This window comes from Ochotona princeps, chromosome 11, assembly GCF_030435755.1.
Source record: "Ochotona princeps isolate mOchPri1 chromosome 11, mOchPri1.hap1, whole genome shotgun sequence".
Taxonomy (NCBI): domain Eukaryota; kingdom Metazoa; phylum Chordata; class Mammalia; order Lagomorpha; family Ochotonidae; genus Ochotona; species Ochotona princeps.
In genome coordinates, this window is record NC_080842.1 from 47,312,358 (window position 1) to 47,330,679 (window position 18,322).

Here is an 18,322-nt window from a genome sequence, read left to right on the forward strand (position 1 = left end):
CACATCATTGAATGTGTAGTGAGGACAACAGCCAGTCTCCAATCTCGCCTTTCAGATCAGGCGTGGGAGCAAAGGACTCTTGGACTATTTGTAAGCTGCTATTTAACATGCAGAAATGCTGCATCAGGAAAATGTCTGTGAGGCTTTAGCTGCCACGCCTCTGCTGGGAGAGGGAATGTAGGAAATATTACTGGGAGCTCGGAGAAGCAGGTCTGAGGTTTCTTTACTGCTAAAGGAACCGTCCTGGACACTCTGGGTTTATAGATGATCTCTACAACCTACTTTCCCATCATTGTATTGCCAGGCATGTCGCTATTTGGCTATTTCACTGCTATAAATTACAGCCAACCAAATTCGTGCAAATCTGGCAGGAGGGGTGTGTTAAGCTTTTACTTTATACTGCCTTAGCAGCAGACCTAGGTGTGCATTTTAAATTATTGGCTCTTTGAAAAGAAACTTTTTCCCTTCTGAAATGGCTGACTCCTTCCTAGCAAGGAAGGCTTTTTCTTTCAAATCATCAGTCACACCCAGTTTTCATGGCAAGCTCCTACAACAATGTTGTGTTTTTAATTTCTGTAAGTTTGGAGTAAAGTCAGTAAGGTGATGCCTTCACAGCAAGAATTACTGAGGGGGGAAAAAAGTCTCGTTTCAAAGAATTTAAATAGTCTAGACACTCCCAAAGGATCTGACACTTTCTGTATGCATCGTTGGCTTTGGTTGAGCTTTCAGGAGGGAATCCGATGTGTTTATGGTAATATAGGTGTTGTCTTATTTAACTGTGTTCGTAATATATCATCTTACTACAAATGTCAGACAGCCCCTATCAGCCCTCTGCCAGGCTACTTCATTGGTCGGGACCTTCCCTTCCTTCTTTAAAATATACAAACTAGAATGCCAAAATATTTCCATGAATATGCAGGGTATTATATTGAAAGTCCCTATTTTTATCTGGTCATGTCTTCCTCTTTTTACAAAATGTAGCATACTGGAATGTTAACATTTTTAAATGCAAGAAGTAAATTCTTACAAACATGTTTACCTACCTTTCAGCATGAAAAATAAAATAGCAAAGAAACATAACTTTCCTCTTAAATTTTTGCCATCAGACATTTAATTTATGACTGTAATCTTTGAACTTAGCCAAATTGTCTTTTTTGTGCTTTTTCATTGAAATTTTCTGTAATTATTATTTTATTTTAGGAGGGTTTTCAATTTGAAACTATTATAGACTTTGAATCAGCACCAAATAGTACACACAAGAAAACAAAGAGAGGGTTCACATTTTAGAATGTTTGTACACACAGATTTGTTAATAACATAAGCTTTTATAGCATCGACAGTTGCAGATATATGTAGGGACCATAATCATTGAGCCAAATCATGTCCATTAGACACATGTGATACCAAAGAGCCTCCACTGTCTTCAGGAAAGAGTAGACAGTGTTTTTGAGAGGCCGCAATTGAAATGTTGCATTTATAATCCCCTTGTATGTCTACTACGCCCCTAGAAACCTGAAAGAGCTTCTTACAATATTGCACTGCAGTGGATCACAGTTGCCTTCAGGGAGAATAGTACCATCACCCAGAATTTCACAAACGTGTTCATGTAGTCCACATCTCCAAAAGGTCAGATTCAAAAACAGTAGAGAGTTCTGCAGCCTGTTTTATCAACGTGTGTTACAAGAGATAAAGACTGAGCTAAACTTGTATAGAAATACTAAGTTCTCATAGTTTGGCTTCACAAAAGACTTGGTTCCGTATATAGGGCAAATTTTCCCTTTTTTTTTTTTCTGTGAATATGTGCAGCAAAGCAAGTAAGAATTTCAGGTTGGACTAAGATTCCTGTGCTTTGGCTGCTGTTGTTGCTCCCCTGTGGTATAGCCCTCTCACCACAGGCAGACGCATATTTTTCATGTACTTTTGCTACCTTGTTTTCTCTTGGATCTCATGAAGCATACATTTGTTTTTATATACACTCAATCATCCTTTTGCGGTACCCATGGGGAGAGGATCGGTGTAAATCCCCTGACTGTTCACTGAGAGGCCAGCCTGGGCACATATTGATAAATGATAAATTTATAGCAGCGCATGCTTCTATAATGAGATTAAATGAAACACAGAGTGTGGGCAGAGTCTCTGCAGCTGCAATGCTGTGATGGCAAATTTGCTGAACCTTGTCAGGACGGCTCTCCTGGTTTCTTGTTTGGTTGATTGGTTTTGGTTTTGGTTTTTGTTGTAGTTGTGGTTATATTTTCTTTCTGTGTTTATGTTTATGTAACCAGACTTCTTCCAAGTCAGCTTGATCTCTAGTATAATTTAGATCAGCTATTGAAAAACATTATGTGTATATCATTGATTTACTGATAACCATTTTTAACATATTGGAGAAAAACTTCTATATACTGCTCCCTAATTTTGTTTCCAGAGTTGAGGTTGCTGATTTAAAGTGAATTGGAAATCATACACAAACATTATGCACTAGAAGCTAAAGATTTGATTTTTATTAAAATGAAATCTGAGTTAGTACTTTATGAATTCAAATTGAGAATCTTGATAGCAGTAATGACCAAGAAATTTAAGAATCTCATGTAATTTGATATCTTCAACTTAAGGATAAAAAAGATATATAGAGTTTCAGTTCAGAATTGTTTAACATAACAAAAGCTAGACGTAGGCTAAATGTCCAAAATAATAATATCTGTACCAAGCTACATCTTTTAACGTCATTTTCAAGCACATAGCACGTAAGAAATGCATGTTACATAACTGTAAGGAGAGTTGGGTAAGAAGAGACACTGTGAACAGCAGGTTTTCCAGAAGGTAAATTTGCAAATTATTTAACAGAACTGAATGTAAGCAACTAACAAGGAAGAAAACAATGATTGTATTATTGCAGAAAATTATTTCCCAAATAAAATAAGTGTTACCATTGTAACTTGAAAATGTCTTTAAACTGTGCCCTAATAAATATTTTAATGGAGAATTAAAGCTAAAAATTTAATGGCGTATAAATACAGCAGGTCTTCAAAAACTTCATGGGATTGCATATGAATAAAAACATTACATGAAAGTCCAAAGTTTGTGCTGCCCCCAAGGAGACTTATCTTTTAATTACTTTTTCCCAGGAACATTTTAAAGTGTCCTCCTATATTATCTCCAGCGACTTTTAGAATCAAGCTTATACTTATTTTTTAAAATCCATGATTACCTGTTCTATCACTCTTTGCTATCCTAGAAACAAAGCATGTTCTGACATAAGCAATAGATCATCCTTTTAAATTAAAAAGAAAAGCAAAGAAATGGCATTTTCAACAGAATCTGGAAAATAAGCTTACTTACTGCCACTGACTGCTCTGTAATGTTTGCACAGAGATTCTGAGCGCTGCATTTCGGTTTTTGTGCTCTAATCTGGGGCTTTGGGGTTGTTTTCCCTCTAGATCTGGTTTGCCTTTGTCAATGGTTTCTCTGGACAGATCCTGTTTGAAAGATGGTGCATAGGTCTGTATAATGTGGTAAGTTTCTGCTATTTAATAATTCCTGTTTTATCAAATATTTGGGATAAAGGTTCACCCCATGCGTGACTACTTGGCTTAATGTCTAATCTGTGCACTTCAGATGTTTACAGCAATGCCGCCCTTAACTCTTGGAATATTTGAGAGATCATGCAGAAAAGAGAATATGTTGAAGTACCCCGAGTTGTACAAAACATCTCAGAATGCCCTGGATTTCAACACCAAGGTAGGAGCAGGATCCCAGCATGTGTGCAGTTGGAACTGGGGCATCTGGTTTTCGAAGGAGATGCCAGCCTCAGCTAACTCCAAGATGCAAGCCATGGAAAATTATTTCTTGAGATCTGATAGGGATAGCAAAGGGTTTGGGTGATTGGTTTCCTTTGGCTTTTTTGTGCCATAGAATTCAGACATCACCGCAGTTCACAGGGGTTGGTAGGTAGCAGTATACTGGTTGGGCACACAGAAGTCATGGGCCTTTTTGTCCTCTGGCTTCTGTCTTGGCCGTGCTGTAGGGAAAAGGTCACACCCCTGGTGGGGACCAGCTCTCCAGAACTGAGAGGAGCAGGCTTCACATATGTAAAGGGCTGGGCGTCATTGTGTAAGTCTTTACTCATTCTCAGCCTGTAAAATAACTTCATCCTCATTTGAATTTTAGATCCATTGTGCCAGACACTAAAACTATAGTCTTTGGGAAGTAGTTCATTTAATCATAGTGCTAAGAATTTTCAAACCATGAGATTAAAAACACAAGATAAAACACTCAATATTTCATCTGAAATCACAGTCTGGCTTTACATTCTACAAAGCAAACTGTAGGCTGTGGTCACCTTTTGTAACCAAAGGATAAAAAAAGGCTGATTTTCTGCATAGTTTGCTAAAATATACAAGGGTACTACAAAATGTTCACATAAAATAGAATTAAAAGATAACTTTACCTTGAACTTCAAAAATTTGCTGAACCCACATAGATTTATCTTTAAATATCCATGTTTCCATGCATTGTTTTAAGTGTTCTCATGTTGTCAAGTATTTGCATTGATGTTCAGGTTGGTGCTTAGTGAACATGCAGAAGGAAAAATGTTTTGACAGTCAAGGTAGATACCACTTAGAAACAGTAAAAATTTAGAAACAGTAAAAATTTTGTGTTAGTATTTTAAAAACAGCAAATAATAGTGTACCTTCACAGTATTGCTTCCATGTAAAAGAATCCCTTTTTATGAACGTGATAATTCAGCACTTGAATTTCAGATAGTTAATATGGGATATTTTAATACATATTAATTCATAACCAGCAACACTTATTCTGTATATGCCAAGGGAAACAGGTGTCCTGCTGCCTCTAACCTTACACTGTAAATGGCAGCGCTACATTTATAGCCCAGAAGGCTATTCTCACATTTAATCTTTACCAATGTGTGTGTACACATGTGTACACTCACATACAAGATGGCACTGTTTGTTATGGAAAAGAACACACTGTTTCTGAAGAATAGCTCTAATATTTTCTCCCAATGTCTGTAATTTTCTTTTTTAATGCTTTGCCTGTGGACCTTTAACGTTTGTTTATGATGTCCTGTTTGTGTTTAATCCCCATTGCATTGCTATAATGTCCTTTTGTTACCGATGGTGAACATTCTCAAATGATATAAAGCCGCAATCAAAGCACATACAATGGACATGTGCTCTTATTTCCCTAAAAGGTAACCTGAGAGTTAGGAAAGTTGCACGTCTGCTGGTACACTCAAAGTAATGCTTAACAGTGCACACATTTGCCTCAGTCGCAGTCACAGGACCCCATCTGCCACAGCTCTTGGGTCCTGTAGTCCTAACCACAGGCTGTGTCACCTTAGTCCTCATAGAATGACTGAAAGTCCCTCCTGCAAAGCTACATCCTTTCATGCTCTATGCACTTGGGAGCTTGAACAGGATTTTGTGGCCAGGAAAAAGGTGTAGATGGTGATAGTTTGATTCTGGGCACATCATTCTTTGCCTCCTTTGTTGTCACAGAAGTATTTCACTATCGGTTCAGTCCAGGCTTTTATAAAACTCATCAGATCAACCCAAACAGGTCACACAGCTTCTATATCCATTTGAATATGTATGCTTTGCATACATAAGTTGCCAACCGTTTTGTCTGGGGGTTTATGGATTTTTCTAATGATTTCAATGAGAATTCTGTGATTAAATCCCATAAAGTGTTTTCAAATGCCGGGACAAATGACTACAAAATGCATAGTTGTGTACACAGCAGTTGCTGTGGGTCCCCAGTGGAGAAGCCTGGTGGCCTTGAATGAGGATCCTGCCATTTGTTATGGTAAAAAGGGTTGCAGGCTCTAAGGTCGTGACCGGGGTTAAAGGATTAGCATGTGACAATAAGTATGGGTCAGGAAAATGGAAAAGTAGAACTAATTTTTCTTGCACCCACCTGTGCTTTCTGTCAAATAAAAACTTGTGGTAATGACATAGTGAGGAGAAGAGACAAAGGTTAATGAGTAACACAAGTTCAAATGTGTAATGTATTGGAGCGTAAATTGGATCATACAACCCAGTGTGGCTGGGTGAGCTAACAAAGGACATTGAGATCACAGTGGAAAATTTTGGGAGGCAGGCAACTTAATTTCTGTTGTTTGAACAGCTTAAAACTATTAATACATGCCAATTTGATTTAGCATCAGTGTTGTTTGCAGGAAACACTTTGAAATGACAAAACTGCAACTGTTCAGAAGGCCACAAGAATTCTAAGCAGTTTTTTTCTATGACTTAATCTTTTACTTCCATGTTACAAAGAAAATACCGGTGATCCTCAGACATAAAAAGTAATAAGTATTCAATGATGTGATGAAACAGGAAACTTGATATTGAGCAGTGTTTAGAAAATTGTGAGCCTTTGGTGGATTTCATCATGTTTACAATGCTCTGGTGATTATACAATTGAAATGTTCTATTTATTTTTTTAGTATAAATTATGTATTTGTTTCTCCATGTATGGAGAAAAGTGATTCTATACTGTTGTAAAGTTTGCAGTTACACTAATGTAACAAAAAGAAATTTTCTCAAATTACCCATCTTTTTAAAAGCCCACTCTTGTAGAATTGTGAAAATTGCCTCTGTTAAGGAATTTCTGGTTTGGTGCAGAAATTTAAATGCTTGAAACTTGGTTTTGAAAAGCGGGAAAGAAAATTGAAGTGAAGCTGAAAAAACATTTTGAGAAACATAAAAATAAATAAATGACCCATGAACGTCTAAGAGGCAGAAAGTGTCTGTCAGGTCTATGAATTCACAGTGGTGGCCTGACAGAAACACGTTTTGTGAATCTAGCTCATAGATAAAAAGAAGGGTCAGAGTTCACAGCACTAGTTTATCACAAATGGTTCTCATGGATTTTTGTTTTCCCTCAGGTTTTCTGGGTTCATTGTTTAAATGGCCTCTTCCACTCAGTTATTCTGTTTTGGTTTCCACTAAAAGCCCTTCAGTATGGTAAGTAGAAAGGATATGAATGCTAAGAGGTGACTGTCCTCTTTCTTTTTTTAGAAAAATAACTCATTGTCGATAAACATTAAAAAGTACAGCAGTGTTTCATTTCATGGTATTTTCTTGAACCTAAAATACATGCATCCCAAAGCTGTACACACTTTAAAGGTTTTTATTATTCCTTTGGGAGCCCAGTGATTTAATATATGCAAAGCCTTTCTTCTTTCCTTCTCGTGTTTTCCGAACTTGCCAAGAGTTACGTTTCAAGGCTCTTTCCTCCTTTCCTCTGTTGATGTATAGTTGGAAGACAATAAGTGCTAATATTTTATGTAGTCTGTTTATTATACCTAGGAGGCTTATATCAAGCACTTAATACTGGACCTAATCACACAGGCTAGCATTCTCCAAAGTACTGGGGCTGACTTTCTGGGTGAGATTTCTAATCTGTTTTTCTGTTCATCTTAGAGGGTAAACTTTATTGCTGTTCACTCTAAGGTTGTTATTTTATGCTCTTCTCTTTGAGATGGGGTACCATGGTCTATTTCCCTGACACACGGAAATGATTCTGCAGCCACCTCCGAGAGCAGCTCCCCTCCAGGCTGGAGCCGGCACTGCCACTGTCATAGAGCTGACCTGGCCCTGAGATCTTGGAGGAGACGCTCCATCACTCAGTGCCTCTGCTCCAAAATGGCTGTCGTGTACCACCCGAAAAGCTGTCAGTGTGAAGGACAGGCCAAGCGAACTGTCTCCCCCGTTAGGTGCCCACAGAAAGGAGTGCTGGCTCACTGTAGGTAGCCAGGGTGAACCTTGTAAAACCTAAATCAAGCCAGATGCTGCTTTCTCCAGAAACCCAGGAAGACTTGGCTCCTTTAGAACAAAACTCTCACCTCCATGCCCCTCAGTCCTCATCAGGGTTTTTCCCCTCCCTGCGGTCTCCCTTCAGAAAGGCCCTCTTAGAGGTCACCAATCCCACAGAGTCCCCAACATCTGTCCCACCCAACCTTGGACTCTGTCCCCTCATCATCCTTTAAGGTCCTCACAACACCTCCCTCTCAGGGTGAGCGCTGCCCCTGTCCTTCGTGCTGTCTACAACCTCTGTTACAAACAGAGCCTCAGCAGGGCAGGCAATTGGTGACTTTAGTTATATTTGCAGGGCTTGGAACGGTACCTCTTGTCCCATAGGTAGTCAATAAATTGTGTGTGAATTCGCAAGAGAGCATGTGAATTACAGAGGACTGCAACTCACGCCCCAGCAGAGACATTAATCTCCTGTGTTTATTAAGCACTCAATAAATTACAACAGTAAATATTTCTCAGTCTTTAGGTCATGGGAATGAATGAATATGATGAGAAAAGTCTCTATTAAGATTACTGACCCAGTAATCCAGGAGAAATACAGTGAGCTTGTTTTTGAGATGCAGTTTACATCCTTTTGGAGTTTACAACTCAAAAAATTTTAGTATATTCACAGACTTATGCAAACGCCACCACTGTCTAACATCAGAATGTTTTCAACACCCTGTAAAGATAGCCTGCCCCAGGGCACTCATGTGACCTACCAGTTAGGCCATTGATTCGGTTGCCCACAATCCACAATCCCAGCTCCAGCCACAGACTCCCGCTTCCTGCTAATGCATTCCCTCAGAGCCTGTAATAATGGCTCAGGTGGTTGGATTTCTGCCATGCAGCAGCCCCCAGCCTGACACAAGGCTGCTGCAGGCATCTGAGAAGCCAGTCAGGGGATAGGAAGCTCTGTGTGTGTGTACATCACTGACTCTCAAGTAAATTAACAAATTTTTATCTTGGGAAAAAGTATCCAAGTACCCAAGTAGCAGTCTCTATTTCTCTCTCACCCAAATCCCACACCACAGCAACCATTGACTTTTGTGTCTCCGTTGGTTTTCCTATTCTTAATGTGTCATATAATGGAATTATATAGCAGGTGACCTTGCTTTGTCCTTGTTGTAGCATGAATCTGTCTTCCATTTATTTTCTTAGCTGATTGATATTCCTTTGTATACCTGTATTACATTTTTCTTATCTGTCCATCAGTTGGTCATGTAGATTCATTCCACTTTGTGCAGCACAGGGACACTGAAGTCCAGGGTGCAATTCAAGATAGCCTGGGCCTTAGTCACATTCTCCAATTAAAGTCCATCTTCAAAATGTGAAGTCGGTATAGGCTTGGAAGGCATGACATATGCATTCTGTTAAACTGCTATTTCACCATTCTAAATTTAGAAAATTAATAAATAAATAAGCCTACAAATAGCTCAAACCAACAAGCATCTAAAAAGCTAGGGCAAACGCAGGCTTTGTCAGGAATTCCCAGGTATCACCACTTCCTGATAAGCAGATCTTAATTCTCCCCTTGTGTTTTATGGGAAACTGCCCAAGGCATCCAACTTCACTGGAAACAGTGCTTGGAGCTGCTGCTCTGTGCATGCTGTAGAAACATGGCTATAGATTATGTAGCTAGATATTCATTTATCCTCTCTCTTCAGAATGTTCTGTAGACCCCTAGAGCACCCACTTCTTTGTTATGACTCATGAGGTCATCACTGCATCATTTCAGGAATTCAGTAACATTGTTAAGACTATCTTTGGGCCCAGTGAGGTAGCCTAGTGGCTAAAGTCCTCACTTTGCCCATACTGGGGTCTCATATGGGTGCCAGTTCGTATCCCGGCTGCTCCACTTCCCATCCACCTCCCTGCTTGTGGCCTGGGAAAGCGGTAGAGGATTACACAGAGCCTTGGGACCCTTCACCTGTGTGGGACAGCCTGAAGAAGCTCCTGGCTCCTGGCTTTGGATTGGTTCAGCTCCAGCCATTGGTTCACTTGGGGAGTGAACCAGCAGGCAGAAGATATTTTTCTGTCTCTCCTTCTCTCAGCAAATCTCTTTGAAATAAAAATAAATACTTAAATTTAAAAAAAGGCATTGTCTTTGTCCCTGCTGATGCAGAAGCAGCAGTGGGGGAGCTACTAAGAACTAAGCTGAAACGCTGGTACCACTGTGCCAGTTGTCATTGTCTGCGTCACTGGTACTGTCCCTTTTCCCTTAGAGATGTCCTTGAAGGAGCCATAAATGCAATGCCTATTTGAAATCTTGAAACTTGATGTACACGTTCACAAGTCTGAGTGGCAAAAAGAGAAGTGTGCATGAAGCACTGTGCATGGTCTGGAGCAACAGGTGTCTCCCATAACAGCATCCTGTGTAATAGAGTTGGAGGCAGCACCAGTTCCTTTGAGATTATAGAGCCATGCATAGGGAAAGGATCTAGTGAGAGTGAGCCAACAGACTTTGGTATAACAAAATACCAAATGTTCCTTGCTCCACACTGGCAAAGAAACCTTTAAGAGATTACCTCTCTATCTTTCAGAAACTACTTGAGTTTTAATATCATATCAAAGAATATTCACAGTTGACAGAAAGGATGATTAAAAATCCTCTTCTCCATTCTAACTTTTAGACTTCCCTCATGTACTTGTATTTCAGCCAAAGTAACAGATGAGAATGCAGCTGCCTTCTATTAAACCAGACATTAAGGAGATTGTAAACATGTAAAGCGATGCCAATCTTCTCTCTAGTATTTTTTGTTGTTGTAGTTGTTGGTTTGGGAAAATAGTTGTTTTTCTGAAAAAAATTGTTGTTTAAATGACCATCTCTTGGATTTATAACTGTTATTTTTAGAAAAGTCAGTACATATTTTTTGCTTTTGTTTTAGTTTCTAATTTGGTTACCACTGATAGATATAAATCATGTAAACAAAACCTTCTATGGATCTTCAGTAATTTTTCAGCATAAAGAGATCCAAGGAGCAGACAGTGAGAAGGGATGATTTAGCCGAGTCGCGCTGCTCAGACACCATGCATGGTGCTTCATATCTTGCCTCGTTTTAACCACCAAACCACATCAAGGCAGCTCCACTCGATCCTGTAAGGAAAGAAACAGTTCCACGGACACTCATTATAAATAACCCAGGACAATACAGCTTGAGACAGGAACTATGGCTAGCTGTTCCTGTGAAGCCTGCCCCTGGCCCACCCCACTCTCCCTATCTAATCCTGTCCTTCAGTAGAGCATTCCTGGATTTTGTACTTCTAGATTAGAATGTGAAAAAGATGGCTGAACATGTTCAGAAATGTCATATTACACAAATCATGGGTTTTTCCACATTTCAGTAGAGCCAACAACTTCTTAAGTATTTTTTTATCAGTAGAAATCATTTTGGTTTGCTAACTATCACTTCCTTCATCAGAAGACACGTTGTTTGAACACTGCTTGGTGTTTCTTAGTCCTATGTGAGTTGCTTTTGTGAATCCCTATTTGGTCTACAATTTTGGCAATGATTTTGTGGAGGGAAAGCAAGAATGATGAATCCTAACACCTCACCTACATTATCATATGCAAAGTTCTCTGTTAGAGTTCAGAATACCTAACCCTGCTTTAAAGGCTATAGAATGAAGATTTGCTGGCATGATTAGTTTGATCTGTTTGTTTTCTCAATCTTGTGAAGGGAGAACTGGTTAACAAACAAATCAGATTACTTCTTCATGTCAGCTCTTGGATCTGTAATTTATATCCTGGTTTCAGGGGAACTTGGTGAGATTTCTTCCTGCATTTTAAAAACCAGCCTCCTTTCTGGCTCCCTTGTGCATCCCTTACTGCCCTTCTTTGTTCAACATTCTTAAACTAATTGTCTTTGAAAAGATTCTCCCTGACCAGCCTTGTTTTTCTCCCTGACCAGCCTTGCTGCTTCTCCCGCAGGTACTGTGTTTGGAAATGGCAAAACCTCTGATTATCTGCTGCTGGGGAACTTTGTTTACACGGTGAGTACCCAGTGCCAGCCCCACTACACGTGAAACCAAAGCTCTGTACCGGTGCTCCTTGTGTTTGCTGCTGAAATGTGTGTTTCTGCATTGACGGATTGTTTGTAGTCCCCTTTAAAAAAAAAAAAAAAAAAAATGAAATAAGATGTCTTGATTATTAAGGTTTTGAAAGCGTCCTTTGGATTCATTGACTTTTATAGGATGCAAGTTAGTATTTTCAATATTCCTTCCTTTAACTTCCTGTTTTCCCTTTTTGCCTTTCCTTTTCCCTTTCCCCTCCATTTTGCTTTACCATCATTATTAACTGATGACACAGATTGCCAAACTGTTCTTAGGTGTGTATGGCCAGTAATGGTTCTGAAGGCTGAAGATAACTGAAAAGAGAACTCTGTCCAGGTGCAGGGAGCATTTATCCCTTAGGAGGCCTGGGGCAGATGGGCTGGCTCTGTACTGAGCCCCATGGTTGAGCTCCACATGAATCCAGCTCTCCTCACCACCATTGAAGACTGGAAGAAGGTTCTGGAACTGTTTTTCTTGAGAAGTCAAAAGCATTGTGTGACTACCGATGCATGTCGTCCCACATTGGGTTTCTAATGGGAGCTTAGTCCAGCCTTCCCCTGTGTAGTGCTGGACCCATGCTCTGTCCTCCCACTCCTGTGGCTCACCACCAGCATTGGTATAAAGGAAGCTATTGTAAATATCAAGCAACTGTCAGTAAGGCTTAGGAAAAACAGTAATATGCTGTTTAAATATTGAGGAGGTTTTATGGTTTGGACCTTTTTTCCAATTGAGTTGAAAAACAAAGAGCCGACAGGACAGAGACATCTGCCATCTGCTGGGTCACTCCCCAAATGCACGTGAAGGTCAGGGTTGGGCCAGGACCTAAGCAAGGAGACAGGAACTCAGTCCCAGTCTGTCTTGTAAGTGGTACCATCCAGTTGAGCTGTCACTGCTGCCGCCCACGGTCTGCACTAGCTAACAGGATGTTGCACTCAGGAGCAGAGCCAGGCATCAAACCGAGGCACTGCAATGCGGGACATGGATTCAGAGTTCGAATCCATGTTTTAACCACTTGACCCAAAAGGAACTCAGTGATAAGAAATTAAGGCCATTAACAAAGATTAAGATTTTGGCAAGTCAGGGATTTGTTTTCTATTGACATCAACCTACTAAAGTAGTAGAAGTAAAATTTAAAAATGTATTTTAGGGAATGATATTTCATTTTCATACAACATGGACAAAAAGACTGAGTGAGTAGATCCTTAGAACAGGCAGAAAAAAAATCAGAGCATACATTACAGATGTCTCCTAGGCACATTGTACACCACCCAGGTCTCAGGACAGACTTTTTCTTTCACTTTATGCTAAAGTACATTCCCCATTTTAGAACTCCTTGTGGTTTATATTAATTAACATTTACATTTGCATAAATTTTATTTCTACAGTCTTACTTCTACAGATAACAGCCATAACTTTCCATTCAATAGCTTGCTAAGAAATCTCAGCTGTCATCCTTGAATTTAAGTTTACAACTTCAAAGAGCAGTGTCTCATCGTATCCCAAGTGCAGAGCCTGAAAGTGCCCTGAAGTAGGACCAGGCACCCGTGCTAGGCAAGCATCCTATTTGTCTCCACAAACTCCTGCCAGCGCCGGAGACCCCCCTTGACCACTACTAACATTATTTAGAATTTGGCCATTAGTTGTGAATAGATTATAATAGGTAATACTCCAGTGTTAGGCACTCTTCCAGGTGGCTTCTCTTCAGTATCATGATCTCAAACAAATTAGCCACCCTATGCCATTGATGAGCTTTATAGCCCCGGTTTGCTGAAGAAAGTGCTGAGACATAATGAGGTAAAGTAATTGGTTCCTTAAACAAGAGAGCTAGTAAATAATAGAGTCTTAAATACAGGTAGTCAAATTGCAGAGCAGGTGTGAGAAATGAAGCTCGCTGCAGGATAGGAAGCAGAGAGAAGCTCAGCCAGCTCTGGGTGCTCTCTATCAGAATTATTAACATAGCTACCGAGTGTATGTGTGTAATTCAGGGGTAATGGGCTCCTCACCTACTCATCAGGGTATTAGGCAAGTAAAGTTCTAGAGTGTTTAGATGTGTTAACATCCAGCTGTTTTACTTTTATAGCTTATCTTTGGAATTCAGAAAGTTGGGCTTATGCTTTGAAAGAGGTTTTAAGATGAAGTTAAAGTAAGCTTGAAAAGCCAAGTGAATGCAGACGTGGACTTTATGCTACTATTCATGAATTGTACAGAAAGGCAGGCAGAGGCAGACCCAGGAACCTCATGGGTGGATTCCGGCAGAGAAGGTGAGGAGGAGCCAAGAGGGCAGAGGGGTCTGTGCTGTGAGGGGCAGTTTCCACTGTTCCCAGGCCTGATGGGACCTCCCAGCCAACTCCCTGGCTTCTTTGGACATACAGAGCAAGCAGAGAATAATCCACTGGCCTCATTGCTCAGTTCAAAGCCACCTGTTGTTTATATAGCTCAGGCATTTAATCAACTATCATTTATATAATAAAATAATATTTTTATCTTCTGTTGCAGTTTGTTGTGATAACTGTGTGCTTGAAAGCTGGACTGGAGACATCATACTGGACATGGGTAAGAGAATCCTGATCACAGCCAAGAAATGTCATATTCAGTTAAGTGTTCTAGCCACATATTTTATTCTTTTTCAGCCTAAATTGATAACTTTGTCCTAGTCTACTCGGGGGTGAAATGGTTGCCTAGAGATTTTAATGCAAAAATACCAAGTTAAACAAAATATATCATCACAAGCCTTCTTGAAGCTTTTAATGTGTTAGTGTATACTCTGAATATTCCAGGAAACTGGGAAGACCTTCATACTTACTTGAGTATGAATCTCTTTTCGGAGATAGCCCCAAACTGGCACTCTGTTGAAAATTCACGGGAAAATGACTCAGAAGACTAACAACATTAGCAAAATATTTATCTTCAGATATGTATAAACGCTCAGTCTGAATTAAAAAGTTTCATTTTTAGATTTGATTGTTGTGCTGTATGTCCATATCCAAGTATGGAAACCCAGCAAACCAAAGAAGAGTTTGACACTCGGATTTGACCATGATCAGTGTACAGATAATAGTCACACAAGTATCTAAAATCTTTCAATGAGAGCATGCATAGCAAAACTGGAGGAGGCCTACAGGGAGTAAGAAACACAAAAGATAGAAGAGAGAGAACAAAGAAAGCAGGATTTGTTCTAAATTCCAGAACCACAGAGGTCATCGCCATTGTGGAAGAGATTGCCCCTTAATGAGAGCTCTAGTTTGTCTTTAAAAATACGCATGCCATTTTAGAATTCTGTCAAAGTTGTATAGAAAATCCAGTAGGTAATGCCTTTATGGTTCTACTAGATAACGAGCGAATGTGTGGATGTTCCATGGTGTTAGTGTTCTCTGTACCAACAGACTGGTGACAAGTATTTCCTTCTTCACAGTTCAGCCACATAGCAATTTGGGGCAGCATTGCACTCTGGGTGGTGTTTTTTGGGATCTACTCATCACTGTGGCCTGCCGTCCCGATGGCCCCTGACATGTCGGGGGAGGTAAGTGTACTCCTCCCTCATGATCCAGCAAGATTAGAAGTGAGTGTTCACCCACAACCCAAAATCCTCTGCAGCGAGTCTCCACTCTGCTGATTTACAATAACATTGTTTCTCACCATTTCAAAGCTAGTTTCAAATGCTACAATGGGGAGTGATAAATCTTTGAGAGACTATTTTAAACTTGGATGTTCTGTTTGATTCAACTGATCCTTTGCTAGACCTAGCTGGGACAGTAAAATGTGGATTTAAAGGTTGAATCAGGTAAGAATGAGCCAGAGAATGTACCATGTAAAAAGTCAGACTGTAAATCTAGAAATACACTTTAAATAAGAGAATTGGAAAAGTTGCATTTCTGTCTTCAGGACAGTCTATCTTTTCTTCTATTATCTCTAATGCTAAAGAAAAGTCTGCTGTCACTGGATTAAATGCACTCTTCAAGTTCTTTCTATGATATCGGCTTGGTTTTCATCTAGGAAGAATTAGGGCATCTAACATTTCAGCCTTATCATAGTCCGTTTGCAATTCTGTCTCAGTTTCTTGTTACACTGGGAGGGATTGAGTTATTGGGTGCTCATGGGAGTGTGTCAAAAGATCTCCTTTCCTTCAGAGGAGATTCCAGCAGTAGACTGGTTTATGATTTCAGTTGCAGGAAATTTGACATAAAATGTATAAAAGAAAATGTGGAAAGCATTTCAGGATTTCCTGTGACCTCACAGTAACTTGCAAATCAAGGTAATGTGAGCCCTGTTACAGTACATTGTTTAACCACAGTCGCAGGAACTATTTCCAGTGGTTTCCTTGCATTTGTTGCCCCCAAGTACTGCCTGAGTACCTTTCAATTTGGACAGTCTGCTTTATAGATCATGTTCATGAAATGTTATCTGACAGCATCCTGCTTTTTATAAATTAGCTGCATACAGACACATTTTTAAAAATGTTTGTGGTTAAATTTATTAGAAAGACATTATATACCATTAGAGCGAAACCAGACATATCGGGGAGAAAATACTTCCTTCCACCAAAAGGGAAGGTTTTTTTTTTTTTTTTTTAGAAACGTATCCTGTAAACTCAAAAATTCACGGCAGGTATTTTAAGGGGCAGAGTGTAAGAACTGTGAATGCATCCCCTCCTTACTTTGGTTTTGAGTTTTTCCTGAAGAAATAAAATCAAAGAATAAACAAGTACACACACACACACTTGTCCCTAAGTGTCATTGAGTTGTTGATCCCAGGACCCTTGAGGCTGTGCAACACCAAGGACAGTTGGTCTCATAAAATAAAGATATGTTTGCATTATTACCTACACGCATCTTCCCACATACTTTAAATAATTCTCGATTACTTATAATAACTAATGTGATAAAGACTGTGTAAATAGTTGCTATTTTGTATTATGTAGGGAATAACGACAGGGGGGAATATCTGTATGTGTTCAGATGCATATTGTTTTCAAATATTTTCCATCTGCTGTTGGTTGCATCTTTGGATGCCAAACCCAAGGATACAGAGAGCTGATCATGTAGGGTGTGTGTGTACGCAGGCACACAAGAGAGTTGTTATATGAAAACTTTTGAAAAAGCCAGTTCCATTTTCTGCTTGATGTGATGTCCTCTGTCCAATTGGACTGACTCTCCAAGGTCAATTCTGCCTGATGTCTTTTTCATTAGACATGAGTCTTTGCCTCATTTTACCTCATTTCTTAGTGTTTATTTTGTCTTCAAAATGACTAACGCTAAAGATTTTGAAACCCAGATAGTTTAAACAACTATTGCCAACAGGCTTGATGACAAGAACTGAGTTTCTGACCACCTACTTCTAAGACAAGTGTGAAGTTTGCCTGGCCTTTTGCCAACCAAATATAATTCTACCCTTGCATATGGAATTCCCTGTATTATCCAAACACAAAACTTAATACTGCCTCTCGAGACTTGTGGTGATGCTGTGTTTAATTCACAGTGAAATGAATGTCAGTACTCCATCACATTTCTGTCCATTTCATATACAGTGGGAAGTGATAACAGAGGTTCTCTTTCTTGTTGTTTTATTACTACTGCTATTTTGAATGTAGTGTTTCCATAACTGGTGCTCCATTGGAAATATAAAGAATGAATTTAATCAGCTGTAAGTTTTACAACCTTGTTTGGAATATGTCTGTTTAATGCATTCATAGAAAATAATAGTACTTTAAATTTATGTATTTTCATGCTTGCAGCACATTTAGGGGAAGGGTATAAATGAGCCTCAAAAGAACTCCAAAATAACAATGTAATAAGAATATCCTTTAAATTCTAAAGTACAGATTCGCAATTTCTTTGGAAGCATAATAATAATTTTAATGTAATAATAATTTTTAATATTTTTATGATAGCTATAGGGTAAGTAGTTATGTTATATTACAATCCCATCAATTGCAGCAAGTGACTACTCTTTGGCTTATGGTTTTCTTTTTTTTTTTTTTTTTTTTTTGGCTTATGGTTTTCTAACCCTAACATTCTATGCTTCAGTCAAGGATATAACCAGATACATGCAGATATGCACACATATATTATCATGCACTTACACACATGCTCACATATGTGACAGATTCATCTGGGTGCAGTATTTAGATAGATCAGTATGCTTGAGGGATCTTCAAAAACCATTAAAACTGCACATTCTGAAGAAAGTATGCTTGAATTTCAAAAAAATATTTGCACAAAAATATACTTTATTTATTTTTATAGTATTAAGAGGCAGAGAGACAGATAGAGAACTTCCATTCCCCGGTCCAGTCTCCAAATACCCATAGGAACCAAAGCTGAACCAGGCAAGAGCTGAGAGCCAGGAATTCAGCCCAGGTCTCCCATGTAGGTGGCAGGGAGCTGCTTGAGCCATGCCCTGCTGCTTCCCAGTGCTAATCATGAGGGAGCTGGACTTGGAAACTGGGATTT

The 18,322-nt window shown here is 39.4% G+C and overlaps 1 protein-coding gene across 3 annotated transcripts in view; it reads left to right on the plus strand.

Annotated features, from left to right (window-relative positions):
• The window catches only part of ATP8A1 (ATPase phospholipid transporting 8A1), a 221,276-nt gene that overhangs the window by 169,988 nt on the left and 32,966 nt on the right, over positions 1 to 18,322 (plus strand). For all 3 annotated transcript variants that reach the window (XM_058670152.1, XM_058670150.1, XM_058670153.1), the window contains 6 exons: positions 3,438 to 3,512; positions 3,616 to 3,738; positions 6,911 to 6,989; positions 11,752 to 11,813; positions 14,370 to 14,426; positions 15,286 to 15,393. In XM_058670152.1, the coding sequence (XP_058526135.1) occupies positions 3,438 to 3,512; positions 3,616 to 3,738; positions 6,911 to 6,989; positions 11,752 to 11,813; positions 14,370 to 14,426; positions 15,286 to 15,393 (504 nt within the window). The remainder of the gene's footprint in view (positions 1 to 3,437; positions 3,513 to 3,615; positions 3,739 to 6,910; positions 6,990 to 11,751; positions 11,814 to 14,369; positions 14,427 to 15,285; positions 15,394 to 18,322) is intronic.